Consider the following 17,160-nt stretch of genomic DNA (forward strand, 5'->3'; position numbering starts at 1 on the left):
GCCGAACACCTGATAATGTTCTGTAATGTGCTTCAGAATTTTTCAAAGCACTGGGGTTTAGGGATAGCGAGGCCAAAATAGACTTTAAGCGGGTATAAATAACTAGAAAGAGGTTACCTGATTGGTGACTAAAATCAAGGCGCGAGTGAAAATGAAATCTTTCAGTGCAAAGTACCACTCCTCAACTTCACTATTTAGAAAGAAAAAAAAAAGAGGTAAATCTAATTGTTGGTTCACTAAATTTTACGGCTAGGTGGTGTTATCCGCCGCCCCATTCAAAGGGTACAGCCCTTTAATCTGGTAGGTGTTCTCTGGTACAGCTACGTACAGCTATACCAACGGAGGAAGGAAAGGTGCTATACCAGTTCATCTATCCATCCTACGAAATCAATCCGCGCGGTCGTGTCTTTGTCTGCATCTCCCCCGCGCACAAGCGTCTCAACAGTTTCATTATCGCGCCCTGCCGTGTTACAGTGGCTAGCCGTCTGTTTGCACGCTTGTGGAAGTAGCGCAGACAGGAAGTGCGACAAAATGCCGCATGCATGTGATGTTGCCGGATGCCCCAATGGTGCACGGCGCCAGTACTGCAACAGGGGAACATATCTGTCTTTTCACTGGATGCCGCAGAATGAACCCTTACGCTCGAAGTGGCTGAGTGTCACGCCTTTGCGCCAGAGTGCTAAACAGTCAAATGCTGTGCGTGTGTGCTCGCTGCACTTTCGTGCTGAGGATTACGAGACCAACCGAAACTTGGTCGATGCTTTTAATGTGCCCTTGCGAGCCAAGCTTCGCCCCAGTGCCGTGCCATCGGTATTTCCCAAGTCCGAGAGTCAGCTCGACACCGTGCCCGAGTTGCCTGTGTCCGACAACTTGAAAGAACTGCGGGACGACGACGCGGTGAGTTCGACGTTTGCTCCTCTTGATAAAGGAAGCTGCAAAAGTGCGTATTTATATGACATCCATGTATGAGGGCTGCATGACGAGGAGGTTTGTTATTTTCAGACTGAATGTACGGAATCCGGAACCACAGATTCTGCTATCGATACCGGCACCAACACTGACGCGAAGGTGCGTAACAAACACGAACAGCTTATGGTGCTCGCACTTAACAGTGTTGACAGCCCTCCTACAATTTGGGGCGCACATGACACGAAGCTTCGCAATTTCTTCGTTATTTCTAGGTGGCTGTTCACGCGGAAACTCAGACTAATCGGTCGTTGAGGACCGGCTACTACATTGGCTATGATAAAAGTGTGCAAGTTCGTCTGCGTGGCAAGAGCATCGGTGAGTGCATCTGTTAGCGGGTCTGCGCGTTCCGAACATCGTTGATAGAAGCAGCAATACGCAGTTAATATTTTCGTTAATTTCTCTTTGCTCATACGTAATTTTGAACTTCAATTGTTTTTTTTTACTTGGAGTAAAGGAAAAACGTAGCTGTCACAGGAATTGAAAAACTATTATAATTTTGATTAATCCAGGCAATGACGTGCTGTTTTCTACGTAAATGTCTTGTGCTACTTAACTAGAAGCTAGTTATATTTGAAATCAAGCAAGTGTGTTGACAAAATGTGAGAATGTGTAATGGCAGTATCATAGATCAGTTTCATCCTGTTTGTTACATATATGTCGATATAAAGCAAGTGCAGAAAAAAATAGAGTTTGGTTACAACAACCTCACAGCGTCAATTGCGCCCAAAACTAGACACTTATAGCGCATGTTCACTTTGATCACAGCTAATAAATATTATAAAAATGACCAGTTGATACCAGTGTCTTCCAACATGACTCTAAATGCAGGGGTCCAAGTTAATTTAACTCTGAAGAACACAGAAGAGAGGAGGAGACAGGTGCGCAAGAGGAAAAAGCCCATGATATCAACACGAGCAAGGAGGAGGCGAACACAGATGTGTAGGAAGAAACGGCACGAAAAGGCCTTACAATGATCGAGGAGATCAAAGAGCAAAACGGCAGCGACAGACATCAATAAGTGGGCCCTTGTGCTCAGATTTGGGTTCATGTTAAAAAACCCCAGGCAGTCAAAATTTCTGGAGTCCTCCACTATGGCGTCTCTCATAATCATATGGTAGTTTTGGGACTTTGAACCCCACATATCAATCAGGAATTTAATAAGCCCTCCTTTCTAGTCTCACCAGATGCATCACCAGTGAAATGCAAGCCTGACATGCACGATGTGACATAGGAACCAGAGAACTTGACCTGCATCTCCGATGACACAATTGCTGATGAGTAAGTACATTTCACATTTTAAAACACAGAAACCAGATCCCCAAGATTAGTTGGCTACGATTGTAACAAATAGTGCAACAACCTGTGACACCATTAATTTTGTTTTATTACCATTCCTCTTCGTGAAAAAAAGCTCAAATGCCACATATTTAATTAATTACTTTATTTATTCATTAGTACTGTCAACCCTCGCTTGAGGGTCATAGCTTGATAGTTTGATATCGGGCAGTGATTTTTATGACTTGAACCGATTGAAGTGAGTTTTCAAGGATGCCTGTAGCACTTAAAATAAAGAAAATCTTGGTCAGGATGATAAATTTATACTATACAGGTAGTAAAGAATTAGTAGTGGTATTGTGCGTTATGAGTTGAAGACCAATATTGAAATGCTGGAGTAGTTTACATTTTTAGCTGTGTATAACAGACCTGGCAGTATTTTTTTCGTTTCCAGAAGTGTAGAAGATCACGCACAAGGCAACCATCAAGAGTACTTCTCGGTGCACCAGTCTTGCCTGGTGACACTTCTCAAATGGTGCCACACATGTGCGTCAGGTTCGGTCACCGTGAGCCTCTTCTGCGTTGAAACTCAGTTAACAGCAAGAGGGCCCTTAAGGACATCTGTGCACGTGGTTCAGCCAGCCACTAGTTGGAGGCAAGCCAAAAGGCAACATCGACCTTGCAACTGGGCTGCTTTATTCTGGCTTAAGTCCGACTAGTGCACTCTGGGTGATGCAACAGATAGGCATGCAAGTCATGAGTGACCAGGCTTTTTTCAATTACCGGAGAGCATACTTTCTCCTTGCCGTCACCACGGTAAATGCACACAGGTTGCTCAGAGTATCCGGACATTAATGAGCTCCTTTTGTGCAAGCCATATCGGAGAGAGTTGAATGGAATGGCACAGTCTATCTCTCCTCCAGTTACTTAAAGACACTAAAGCCAAATAGCAATTTACGTCAGAGTAAAAGCTCAATGTATGACATCTAAAACGACAATATTATCAACAACAGTGACCTACTTACCGAGAAATTGAGGTAAATGCACAAGAACACAAGCGCCGTAGTAGGACATTTTCAAAATGATCCCAATGACATCAGACGAACCGCCTACAATTAATCACTAGTAATCAATCTAACTGCACTAAATAACAACCTTCCGTGCATCAAGAGATGCAATAAAATGCTGCTTGTTCATGTCTGTTTGATTCATGGAAAAACCAATTGCCGGACGTTACTATGAGGAATGGCCTGAGTGGTTCAAAAATTCAATTTTCGCGTGGTTACACAGGACGTGGTGCCATCTGGCAGAGTACAGTTGAAACAAACATGTCCGCAATCTCAAAGCCAATGGCGGGAAATTGATCAATGGCCGTTGTTGCTGCTGTGGCTCCCGCTGCTTTCGATTTGCTGCTACCAGCGCAGTAAAGCCGGGCAGCATTGTGCATGGCAACAGTGACGTGAGTCGGTCCGGTTGGTCCCCTTCTTGACGCGGGTAATTTGAAGTGTGCTAACCCAAATGCGGAGCACTAAAACGTGATTTTATTTCAATATAGGCCCTTCTTTGGCACTAAAGTATCACTACGAGGTTTCTGGACCGTCATTTCAACAATCAATTTCAACTGAAAAGTTGACTTTAGTGTCCCTTTAAAAAATGTTAGCTAACGACTCGAAAACGGGGCTACCAGACCACATGCATGAGTGAAATGACTGGCAACTTTGGTGAATGGACCTTTTTGTAACTGGAAGTCGCCTTGACAATAGTTATAGCACGAGAACAGAACGACGACAAAAAGACAAGAAGGACACACCGTTCTGTTCTCGTGCTATAACTATCGTCATGTCATACCAACTAGCCCAAACTGCCATGCTTCGAAGTCGCCTTTTTCACAGGTTCAAAGTTTCTGCTGTCTCAATTATAACACTCGGATTACCACTGTGCAATTTTTTTTTAAGCTGGACATAATTTAGTCATCACAAACTTTTTTTTTTGTAAACCTTAGCCAGGAGCCATAAGAACTGCTGCATCTCAGAGGGTCGGCGGCTTGTTTAGTCCTGCACCGTTTAGTCCTAATTAATAACAGTCCAACACTGTTCCGTGTTGAAGTTCTATAAAACTAAAACTCCAATTATAAAAAGTGCCCCAATTGTTCCGAGACTCTCCTATATGTTAAATTCACTTATTATCTTGACTTCTGCATTGTGTTTTTGCTCATATACGGTAATGAAGATGCATGCTGTTATGATATCAATTTCAGGGTTTCAGGGTGCAATGAAAGCTGATCAGTAAGGAAACCACGGAAAATTTTATTGTGTTATTCAGAACCATGAATCAACCAGGTAAAATTATGGATCAATGATCCATGACTAGACAGTCAGGCATTAGCTTTCATTTGGGCACATTTATTGAAAACTAAAGTGTATGTGACATTTTTAATGGAAAATAGAGAAGTGAAGCATAGATGGAATGCCAATGAAAAAGTGGTTTGCCTTCGGCTGAAATCATAAATTGCCAAACTCACTCTTTGGACTCATTCAGACTCGGATCAAGTATTCTGGTGAGAGTCCTAGTGAGTTCAGTTTAGAAAAATTTGAGCGAGTCTCAGTCCGAGTAAGTCTTGTTGAGAAAAATTATGGTGAGTCAAAGACTAAGTGAGCCCTAAGGGCAAATTGATTTTCATGAGTAAGTGTGCTCCACATCTTCAGCCGACCTATGCCTAAAATGCATGCCAGGGTGAATGCCTTCCTGTCTCGAGAACTTTTTGAACCTGGCTTAATCATATGCATTGCCATCAGATTCATATGGAGAATAATTAGAAATATATCCTTGTCTGGATTATTATGTTGCAATAGCATTTCACATAACTGTCCTGTTCCGGACCTTGATTTTTCATGGTGCTGTCGGTTTTCTAGTGAACACAGGCAAATTCGAATATATTTGACAGACTTTGTTATAACTGACCATGTGTGTAGTAAGGTGCTATGACATTGTTATACTTGCAAGTTTCTTTTCTGCTTGGTTTGTTCTTTTTTTTTATGGTTTTTCTTTCTCTGTATAATGCCAGCTGCACGATCAGCTTATGAAGGTGTCCTATTCACGTTGGAGGCTTTTGCAATGTTGTTCATCTTTAAAAAGATATCACAGGACAAAGCTGACTACCTTTTTTAGATCGGACAACTTTTTTCTTCAATGGTAGATGTACGAGCATGAAGCATGGGATATCCTGCTATATTATACAGCACTTAACTGCATATCATTGAAGAAGCATAGCGAGCATGCTTCCGATTTCAGTAAAAAAATTGTGCACATATGTCCCAACTGGTTTATGTTTCCATGCGTTGTCACACGGAATAATTTTTGACCAAGTTGAGAAGTACACTTATTATCAATGCGAATTTCTTACAGATGTGGGAGGAGCACCGAGAGAAACTTCCCGACACAGGTGCACGATACCAATTTATAGCTTTGTGGTGATGGACGGTGCGATTCCCCTGGTCACAGTGCCAAATACCTGACGTACTCCTTCCTGTGCACTGATTCAAGGAAAATCATCCACACGGAGCAAGTGACAATGAAGGAGGTAAGTAAAGAAACAAACATTTCAGGTAGATTCACTGCCGCTTAATGATAAAAGCCTAGGCATAATCTACCTCGCACATAAAAAATATGCATGGTGCGCACAGGTACTTGAAATTGTTGGAAACCCTTGAAATTGAAAAATTCATTTTGCAGGCCTTGAAAGTCCTGGATTTTCGTTTGAGTCCTTGGATACCCTTAAATATTGGGGATTATCACAGGGTCCAATTGTACGACTCACAATTCACAGCAGTTGAGCGTGGTGCCGAGCAAACATCATTGCTTATCGTGTCCCACGACACTGTGATTGCGAAGTCGGACACTTAAACCGCCCATATGAGATGGAAGCATGCGTACACCTGCAGCGCCATTTTATTTTATTTGACTTGCTTTGGCTTCAGTTGGCGAGAAACCATAGGGTGATGGCCACAATGAGGTTACAGAATTTTGAGCTCTGGAAAAAAAGTTGCACGAATGCGCTTATTGCTGTAGACTTTACTAGTGCTTAAAAGGTTTTATTTTGGCTTCACTTATGGTGTCCGTCAGCAACTTAAAAAAAAAGAAATGTGCAGCACACACTCGCTAGCCTCAGCCACCTCAGTATCATCTGTTGGCCACATTGTGGGCTGTGTAGCTTGTTGTTGTCGGTGCTTGCTCGTGCCTTGGTGGTGTTACAGTGGCTAGAACGCAGTGGTGTTTAGTTTTGCAGATGTTGGTTGCTGTGCACTTTGTGATCGCATGATCGTGCATGCAGGGGGCATAATTTGCAATAATGCCTGGGAAATGCAAGTTCCAGAGCGCCTGGCTCAGCAACGATAATTATAAGCGTTGGATTGCGTCGGATGTATCGGACCCCCACCGTGCAAAATGCACATTTTGCAAAAAAAAAAAAAAAAAAAAAAGAAAAAGCTTCGACCTCGCTTTTATGAGTGAATCTGCTCTCAAAAGTCACGCAAAAAGCACCAAGCGCAGTGGAATTGTGAAAATGGCAGCTGGAAACTCTATGCAGACCTACCTGATGGCAACCTCAAGTGAGTGGTCTACTAGGTCGGCTCCATCCCAAGTGACCGATCTTAGCAGCACCTGCAAGTCGCACGAGGTCGTCACCGATGCCGAAATTCTGTGGACATTAAAAGTAATTACATCCCACTACTCGTACAGATCGTTTGCACAAACTGGCGACTTGTTCAGGCGGATGTTTCCTGACAGCAAGGTGGCGAAATTATTTTCTTGCGGCGAGAAGGAATGTGCGCATGTTGCATGCCATGGACTGAGGCCATTTTTTTTTTTTTTTTTTGTCGTGCTTGCTAGAAGTAGTACAGAAGTCCAAATATTACGTCCCACTTTTTGACGAGTCAATGAATGATTTCCTCCAAGAAAAGCAAATGGACGTGCATGTGCGATATTGGGACACGGCACAGAAGGTGGTCACTAGATACTGCCCCTCCGCTTTCATGGGGCTCTCCACAGCAGACGATATGCAGGACGTACTATTGAAGGCTTTGGAGTCTTTGCCACTTGGCAAGATTCTTCAGATATCCATGGACGGGCCAAATGTCAACCTTAAGTTTTTTAGGAACATGCAAGCTCATTGTCAAGAAAACCACCAAGTCCAATGTGTCGACTTGGGGACGTGTGGCCTCCATGCCGTCCATAGTGCCTACAAAGCAGGCATTGCAGCCTCTAAGTTGGGCATAGACATTTTACTCTCAAGCATGAGTGCACGCTTTCATGACTCACGTGCACGAAGGAATGATTTTTCAACCGTGACTACCCAGAACATATTTCCTCTGCCGTTTGTGTCCCATCGATGGGTGGAAAACACAATTGTGATTGAGAGAGCTCTGTTTCTTTGGAATGATATGAAGAAATATGTGGAGTCCGCAGGAAGCAAGCAGGTGAGCTTACTGAAGTGTGCATCCTTTGGATATGTGCATAGCTTTTGTCGCGACTTCTTGACACTGGCAAAACTGAACTTCCCCTTCAGTGTTGCATTGATTATTAAGTTATTCTTGAAAGGCTTTCAATCTGACAAACCCATGATCTTCTTTCGTGGAAGAGATATTGAAATTATTATGCGGAAGCTCCTTTCAAAATTCATTGGAGAGAGTTGGTGGTCTGCTGAGGGTGAAGGTTGATAACCTCATGAGCCACATTTCACTTGAAGAAGTGGATATTGGTCCCGAGTGTGAAAAAGCACAGAAGGATTCAAAAGCTAGTGCAAAAGATGCATTTCAATTCAGAATAAAGTGCAAGCAATTTTTGGTAGCTTTGGCCAAGAAAATACTGGAACGAAGTTCCTTGAAGTCATCTTTGTTTAGTTGCCAGCATTCGAAGTGACACTTTGACGAGTTCAGCTGGAGACCGGTATTGCGAAATACAGCCAGTATTGAGAAAAGGCAGCCGAGGTGGTTTTTAAAGGTCAGAGAAAAGACGATAATGTCGTCAAGGTGACATAGACAAATTGACCATTTGAACCCACGCAAAAGAGAGTCCATCATCCGCTCGAATGTGGCTGCAGCGTTGCATAAACCGAAGGGCATGACCTTAAACTGGTAAACACTATAGGGGTGACAAAAGCGGTCTTTTCGTGGTCCATGTTGTCGACAGCGATTTGCCAGTACCCTGATCTTAGATCAATAGAAGAAAAATACTTAGCACCATGAAGACAATCCAGGGTGTCGTCGATGCACGGTAGCGGGTAGTAGTCTTTCTTAGTGATCTTGTTCAGGTGTCTGTAGTCAACATAGAATCGCCAAGTGTTGTCCTTATTTTTGACAAGACCTGCAGGGGAAGCCCATGGACTACATGATGGTTCGATAATGTCTTTGGCGAGCATTTTGTCGACTTCTGCTTGAATTATGTGACGCTCGGTTGGAGATACGCGGTATGGCCGTCGGTGGACATAGGAGGCATCCCCAGTGTCAATGCAGTGCTTTAAAGCACTGGTCTGACCTAGCAGACGATCACAAAAGTCAAATATGTCCCAGTATGACTCAAAGACGTAAAGGAGTGCGTCAGCTTGATGCGGCAAAAGGTCTGACGCGATCATTTCTTTAACGTCAAAAGATTGAGTATGTAATTGAGTATGTGAAGATTGAGTATGTGATTGAGTCTGTCTTCCAATGATGCTGGAGTGTCCAGCATCATTGGAAGACAGAGTTGACGCATTCATCAGAGGGAGTAAGCAGGGCGAGGGAAATTCCACACGGGAGCACTTATGGACATAGAGCAAAGTTGAGCACAGGAATGCAGGCGCGATTTGCACGTAACTGAATAACAGTGTGTGTGGTAAGGTAACACTGTAAGTCAAGAGAATGGATGTGATGGGCGCGAGCACATAGTTGCTGTCGGATACAGGTGGCCAGGGCATTGCATTGGTGCAGATCACAGTTTGCGGTGACAAACAGACATGTTCAACGAAGCACATACGAGCTTGGGATGGAATGGGCAGATAAATCGGACACGGTAGGTCAAGTTGCACAGTACCAGTTGAACAGTCGATGAGGGTGGAATGAGTGGACAGAAAGTCAAGACCGAGGATCACATCATTGGTGCAGTGAGAAAGAACAGTGAAGAGAACTGAAGTTTGACGGCCGGCGATAGTAACGCGTGCAGTACAGACGCCAATAACAGAAGCCGTACCACCATCAGCAGCAGATACACTGCCAAATTATCTAGTCAGCTCACAGATCCCAACATCTCTACGCTCTCGCGTGGTGGCACGACATCACGAGATCACCACATGGACCAAGTTTTTTCTATCCATGAGCTTAAAGCAGCACTGGCTTTGTGTAGACGGACATCAGCACCCGGGCCTGATGGAATATCATACAGAGCACTGTGTCACCTTGGTGAGTGTGCGAGGAGTGCTCTCCTCGAGATATACAATGATTCGTGGCAAGAGGGCACCCTCCCAGTTAACTGGAAGACCAGCCGTTTGGTTCCATTACTGAAGCCTGGCAAGTCACCATTGGTGCTCACATTGTACCGCCCGATTGCACTGGCTAGTTGCTTGGGCAAAGTGAGGAAGAGGATGGTACTAGGACGGCTAGAATGGTTCCTGGAGCATCACAACATCTACCCGGATGCTATGATAGGTTTTCGCCATGGCCGGTCATCAATTTATAGCGTCATAGACCTGGTCAACTACGTGCAACACGAAAAAGGCCGTGAGCGTCTCTGCGCTTCTTTATTTCTTGATGTTAAAGGGGCGTACGATAACGTCACACATGAAGCTGTCCTCACTGCTCTCAAGGAGGTAGGAGAGGGCGGTCGGATGTTTCAGTGGCTACGCAGCTATCTCTCAGAGCGATCCTTTTTCGTGAGAACCGAGGATGGTGATACCTCGCTACATTACAGCCACAGTGGTGTTCCCCAGGGTGGCATTCTTAGCCCTGTACTAGCGAGCGTGAATTGAGAGAGCTGCCCCTCAAGTTGCTATTTACCTCCGTCAACGACGTCTGGAAATTTCCTCTGAGAAATGTGCACTTGTGGCATTTACGCGCAAACCAATGCAGAACTACAGCGTTCTGATAAACAGAAAAAGGATACGTCACCTCTGATCATACAAGTTCCTAGGTGTTATAATTGACAGAGACCTCTCACGGAGCCCACATGTATCATACATGAAAAGGCGATTGACAGGCATCTGTCATTTAAGTTCTTCGCTGGAAAGAACTGGGGAATGTCCACAGCTGCTATGTTGCGACTATACAGGATTCTTTTCCTTAGATTCCTTCGGTACAGCCTACCTGCGTTAACCAACGCAAGTAAAACAAGCATACGAATGCTTGAAAGTGTCCAGGCTCAAGCACTCCGGATTTGTTTAGGCTTGCCCCAAAGTGCATCAACAGCGGCAACTATCGCCATCACAAGGGACTACCTCATCAAGACCCACATTAATGTTGAAGTGCTGAGGACACTTATACGACACCTTGCTCGAACTCCTCGACATCTCCTAGCCTCTCTACCAGTGGACCGACCATGCACATCTTACTGCAAAACAGTGACCGCACATGGCGAGTCGATCCCAACTTCGTTCTCTCCTGCCACTCCGCCATGGTGCCTCGCTCAACCAATGATTAATATTAACATACCTAGCGTCCAGAAAAAGGCCAATTCCTCGTCACCGGCTCTTAAACAGCTCACACTACTTCTCTTGTATGAGAAATACCAAGACTCCACACATATATACACTGACGGATCGGTTCAGCCGGACAGCTCTACAGGAGCAGTAGTGATACCAAGGTTGGCCACGACAATTAAATTCAAGACATCTCACGCAACAACATCAACGGCAGCAGAATTGGCAGCACTTTGTGCCGCGTTGCAATTTGTCGTTGATCAACCTACACGCAAGTGGACTGTTTTCTGCGATTCGAAGGCCGCACTGCAGTCTCTACTATCAGCCTTACGCCGTGGACCACACGAGCAGCTGGTACTAGAGATAGCAGAGGTGATACTTCACCTGACAGAGAAAGGGCACCAAATTACATTTCAGTGGTTACCCAGTCACTGCGGAATCATCGGCAATGAACGGGCCGATCAAGCTGCCCGCTCAGCCCACACAGAAGATCATAAACTACGACTATCACTTTCTAGGACACATGCTGCACGAAAGCTCCGCAGGCTTGCTCGCCAGCAAACCACATCACAATGGGATCAGCCACACTTCAAGCATGCCCGACTGTACTCGCTTGACCCTACGCTAAGTCTTCAAGTCCCGTCGAGGCTTTGCCGAGCAGACCAGACCCTGTTATGTAGGCTGTGGTTGGGCGTTGCGTTTACCAATGCCTACGCTTTCCGCATTGGGATGGCCGACACCGCAGCCTGTGGCCACTGTGGCAAAGAAGAAACGATCCAACATATTCCTTGTGACTGCCTAGAGTATAGTAAACAACAACTATGCCTTCGCAAGGAACTCAGCAAATTAGATAATCAGCCTCTGTCGGAGCAAGGAATTCTACAATATCGACAAGATGCAACTTCACAGAAGAAGGCCCTGAAAGCGCTACTACACTTTTTGCGATCGACCGGCCTTACTGAACGGTTGTAGCTAGGACGCCTTTCCTGTGGGTGTTTTCGTTTTCACATGACTGCGCGTGCGTTTCTTTTTTTATTTATCTACCCCCTCTTTCTTGCCCCTATTTCCCCGCCCCCAGCGCTGGGTAGCAAACCAGATGCCAATATCTGGTTAACCTCCCGGCCTTTCTTTCTCTCTCTCTCTCTCTACACTGCGTGAAGGGGCTGGAGTAAGGACTTTCTTTCAGTGGTCACGAATATGCAAGCTTATCACAGAAATATGGGCGCCAGTGTCTACTAAGGCTTTAACAGATAAACTGTCCACTTAACATCGATTGGGTTCTGATTGATTTGGAGCTTCAACAGAGGAATTGGAAAGCAAGTCGAATCAGCAGTGTCACCTCCAGGAGCTGCAGCTGTTAGTTTTCCTAAGAAAACCGTCGTGCAGAAGATGGGGACAGGGAACAAGGCGGCGGCAGAGACTGGGAAAATCTACTTCGAGGTGAAGGTGAGCGACTGTACTTAACAGTGGTCGTAGTGGCCGGGTCGTAATCAGCTGACCATCATGCCGTGGTGGTTCCTGGCCATAGAGATGGGCTGGTGAGTGGAGGTTGAAGAATCTTGGGTTTGCCCGATACGGGGAGGCCCACGTGCTTCGGCAATGACAAGAAATGTGTCCCACTTGTTCACATCAAAAGCAAATCGGCCTGTCGTCAGGCGTCCTGCACGCATTTGGGTCACAGTTACGTGGAGCAGGGCGGCGAAAATGCTGTGGGTGGCTCGAGGTAGACGAACTGACAGCATTGGGACGGTGCACAGAACAGACGGTGTGAATACCCGCGTTGGGTAGTTCTTGGCAAACAGCGGTCCGTATAATGGTATGGTCGGCTGAGGATAACTTGGTGCCAATGCTCTCAAGGGTGCGGGTGATATGGCTTCGATTTCACAGCGTACGATTCTCGTGATGTCACCAGAGTGTGAATTGGCTAAGTCACTATACGGAGATTCTCACAAGTTAACATCGCAGCACTGTTGGGAAGGCATGCAAAGTGGTGGGCAATGCAACGGCTTTTAGCCTCTTGAAAGCATTGGCACTCCAAGATAACGTCTTAAACGGTGGAACAGTCTTTGCACACGACGAGGTTAAATGCATCGTCTGCGATGCCCTTGAGCACGTGCGCTACCTTGTCGGCTTCAGCCATAGTTGTGTCAACTTTACGGCAAAGGGTCAGCACGTCTTGTACACTCGAACCTCATTATAACAAACTTGCATCTTACATTGAAATAAGTTAGTTATGTTCGAAAATTTGTTATAAAGGCCTATTATTTACACTAAATCTACTGGGGGACTACTTCTTATTTACTTCGTTATAACTAATATTCTGTTATATCCGGATTGGTTATATCGAGGTTGGAGTGTATATACGCCAGGTAAGACTCCGTAGACGTCTGAACTCGTGTGCCAAGTTCTTTCCTAGCTGCCTGCTTGCAGCCTGCAAATTGACCAAACAACTTGCGTACCTTGGTTTTGCATACGTCCCAGCTTGTGATCGCGTCCACCTTGTTATTAAACCACGCATTGGCCGTTCCTTGCAAATAAAAGATTATGTTTGCCAGCATCAAGGTTGGGTCCCACCTGTGATTTTTGCTGACGAGCTCGTAGAGTTTAGGCCCCTCATCCACGTCCTCGCCGTCCGTTCCCAAGAAGTTGCCGAGATCACGGTGTGGAACGGCCACTAGAAAAACAGGGGAGGCCGGCACCATTGATGCATTGGGCGCGGCAGTTGACGAAGCGTTGCTGCTGGTGAACATGTTGGAAGGAGCGACTTGGCGTCCGCTCCGTAACTCCATCATGCATTGTAACCCAGCACCTGCCACCAAAATGTTGCGTGAATACACACGTGAAACTAGGCGTTTTAAGATACATTTACACAGCGCCAACGCGCAAGCCAAGATGGAGAACAAGAGTGCGTTCTACACCAAAATCACGTCGTCTTCCTCGGCGCCTATTTTACTGCTTAAGTGGGACATTGTGTCATAACAATATGTAAAGACATGTTACGTACTAAATAGTAAACTTGTAGGCGACCATTGGAAACTTGTAGGCAACCTTGTAGGCAACCAGTGTAGTGAAAGTAAGAAAGCCAGTGGCAGAGAAAGTGTGTTCGTCAACCTCGTGTAGCTATTATAATTGAAGACAAGTGTCCATTACTTTGTATTTGATCTGAAATGACAAGTTTCCATGTAATGATCCGCGTGAAAACGGCTCTTAAAAAGGATGAGGCACTTCACAAAAAACATGTAGCGCAAAAAAATGGAGACCGCTCAAGCTTGACTTTTTGGCTACCAAGCACCGCACATGCCCACACAAAAATATGCTTTAGCAATGACACTTCTGGCACATCAGCTATGTGTATGTAATTAGGTTTAATATTAAGCAGGTCACAATATTTTGTCAGCATACACAATCCTTCGTATGCCTTAGCACTGCATACTGTCTATAAGAAGTATTGTTTTGATACTGAGCTAAGGAATGCCATTGTCATTTGTGGCAAGCTTATGTTTCCACACACATTTGTTGGATTAGTGTCATTGCTATCTGTAAAAGTAAACATATTTTGCCGATATCTGTGTAACTTATTTTACTCATCCTGCTGTGTGAAATCTGAAATTGATGTCACCTAAGGAATGCCATTGTCATTTGTGGCAAGGTTATGTTTCCACACACATTTGTTGGATTAGTGTCGTTGCTATCTGTAAAAGTAAACATATTTTGCCGATATCTGTGTAACTTATTTCACACATCCTGCTGTGTGAAATCTGAAATTGATGTCACCCTGTCATTGGAAAGGGTGGAACCGTATAAGAGTTGGGGTGATAAAAATTACAAGCAGTGAGTGGGCAGACCGCTGGTGTGCACTTATGAAAGCGACACAACACTTCTCTACGAAAGTGTGCAACCGCGTACACTTGCAGCCATAAATATGAGCAGTCAGCAAGCTGGCTGGTACAAGACATGTCCAGTTTCTCTGACTAACCAGCGTCAAGTAGAACAATCATTAAGGTACATTTTGTGAACTAGTAATCCATGAAGTAACACACGATACTTAAGCTTGAAAAGTTCATTTTCTGCAGTAACATGTCACGTACGGTTAGTAAGAGGCAAGCCGCTAAGATAGGAGCACTCAAGTGCCACAGTGAATTAACACTTTGTCAATGAATGTAGCGGAAACATTTGTCTGTCTGTTATATCTTTTGTTCTGAGCCATACGCATATTATTTAGACTGTTCATTTCTGCCAGAGAACACCAAACTTTTTATGTGTGTTGGTATAAAAACAAGGTAGAAATTACGTATAAACTTCTTCTTTTTCAGACTATGCACAAGAGTTACGCAAAAAAGTGATGGAGCTGTGTCAGGTGACGACACAGTCTCAAAAGCACTTTCACAGGTAGAGGAAAAGGTCCCGCCAGCATTCTAATCCAAGGATGGCCAGCAAGTACTCAAAGAAGGCCTGGTAGCTGCACACAAGGTTCCTGAAGTTGTTATGTAGTACACAAATTTCACCCATACATTGGAATATAATCAGGAGTTCACTGTATGTCAGCCTTTCCGAATCCTGTTAAAGGTGGGAGCAGTATAAACTGAGGTGAGGGAACATGGATGGTGGCCGTAATGTAAGCGCATCCAAGAATTCTTCGAAGTACGTTCGCAGACTAGACAATTGCCTTGCCTAGCTGAAGACCATGCTTGAAGCTGCTTGTCTCACTTCTGTCCAAGCCACCTCCGTCCTTACTGTTTTTTTACTGTGTATCTTGCACCTCAAACCATAGATTGTGGGAGTTCTGAGACTATGCCTGAATAATGCTGACTCAGTATCCACAGATGCATTGTTCGCACCTCAAACACTATGCCTTGCTGCCATAGTGTTTTCTCAATAGTTGTCATCTTGAAGCGAAATTTGTCATCTATGCGTGGAGGGCCTCACACTGACAAAAAGCTTCAGTTTCACACCACAAACCAGATAACAAAGGTTCTCCTTGCGGAACACTGTTTCTCTTGCCCTTGATCCTTCATTTGGGAACTGAGTTTGGCCTGTCATGATCGTCTAGTAAATTTATTATCAGATAAAAGCTCCAATTGCATCTCGTGAACGTGACTAGCTGGCAAGTTTAAACCAGCCGTTGCGACCCCTCTGTCTGACATTGAGTGCACTGCTTTGAAGCAGTGCTAAAGATTTATTGCATATGTTTTCTGTAACGTCTATCCATGTCTGTACTTTGGGGCTTCACTTGTACCACAGAGGTGCAGGGTAACTATTTTGAGCTGCTTCTGTTCTTGGGGCTGCCAAATCATCCAGTCAACAAACCTTGTTCACCCATTGTTTGGTACTTGAATATTTCTTGCAATTAGTTACCAATATTCTAACCTCCATAATTGAAAAAGAACCGTGTGTGCAGCAGCACTTCTTTGTCTGGAAGATGAATGTAGAATACCATTGCTGAATGTAAGTGAGCCATTTTCCTGTGATTGCTGGCAGTTGAAGCGGAGTGGCCACCCTTTCAGAATTTGAACCCAGAACACTAGGCTTGCGTGCAACTGTCACGCGTCGTCAATCGTTTTTACAGCAGTTGATCTCTAGTACGATATTGTTCGAGATATTCTGAATTCACAAAGTAGCGTCCATTTTGCTGAAGCCTGCATTTTGATAGCACCTCGAACTTTCACTTAATTGCCCCGCCGCGGTGGTCTAGTGGCTAAGGTACTCGGCTGCTGACCCGCACGTCGCGGGATCGAATCCCAGCTGCAGCGGCTGCATTTCCGATGGAGGCGGAAATGTTGTAGGCCCGTGTGCTCAGATTTGGGTGCATGTTAAAGAACCCCAGGTGGTCAAAATTTCCGGAGCCCTCCACTACGGTGTCTCTCATAATCATATGGTGGTTTTGGGGCGTTAAACCCCACAAATCAATCAGAACTTTCACTTACTTGGGAGATAGGAGCAGTGACAGGGCCCCTAAGAGAGGTCTTAAATAGGCAAACCTGTCTCCTCTGTCAAGGACTAAGGTATGAAACTATTGCCAGACGGGAGGCCATTTGTGAGGCATCTGTGAAATTTGAATGTTTATTGCCTGGAAGTGTTACGCTGCGACAACTGTGGGAGTAGGGATGTGCACTGCTGTAAAGGTCAGGTGAAGTGGTGCATGTTTTGCTATTTGGCTGCAGCCACTGAATCCAGTACCGCAGTTTTGATGAGTCAATACTAACGGACTTGTCGGTGCACTTAGCAGTTCAAAGAAATTCTCGTTCTTTGTTGGT

General features: G+C 44.9%; 1 protein-coding gene across 3 annotated transcripts; it reads left to right on the forward strand.

Moving 5' to 3' along the window:
* The first annotated feature begins 372 nt into the window (after nt 1–372).
* LOC119163110 (uncharacterized) lies at nt 373–16,579 on the forward strand. Of its 3 annotated transcripts, XM_075874214.1 has the most exons (7): nt 373–897; nt 1,003–1,068; nt 1,182–1,284; nt 1,798–2,247; nt 2,699–2,790; nt 5,650–5,824; nt 15,220–16,579. In XM_075874214.1, exons 1-4 carry the CDS (start codon nt 532–534, stop codon nt 1,941–1,943), a joined length of 681 nt encoding a protein of 226 aa, XP_075730329.1. In that variant the 5' UTR covers nt 373–531; the 3' UTR covers nt 1,944–2,247; nt 2,699–2,790; nt 5,650–5,824; nt 15,220–16,579. The 3 variants fall into 3 exon arrangements, with proteins under 3 accessions (XP_075730329.1, XP_037270937.2, XP_075730328.1); XM_037415040.2 differs by lacking the exon at nt 2,699–2,790; XM_075874213.1 differs by lacking the exons at nt 2,699–2,790; nt 15,220–16,579 and adding an exon at nt 6,830–6,969.
* Nucleotides 16,580–17,160: the final 581 nt, after the last annotated feature.

This window comes from Rhipicephalus microplus, chromosome 9, assembly GCF_043290135.1.
Source record: "Rhipicephalus microplus isolate Deutch F79 chromosome 9, USDA_Rmic, whole genome shotgun sequence".
NCBI lineage: Eukaryota > Metazoa > Arthropoda > Arachnida > Ixodida > Ixodidae > Rhipicephalus > Rhipicephalus microplus.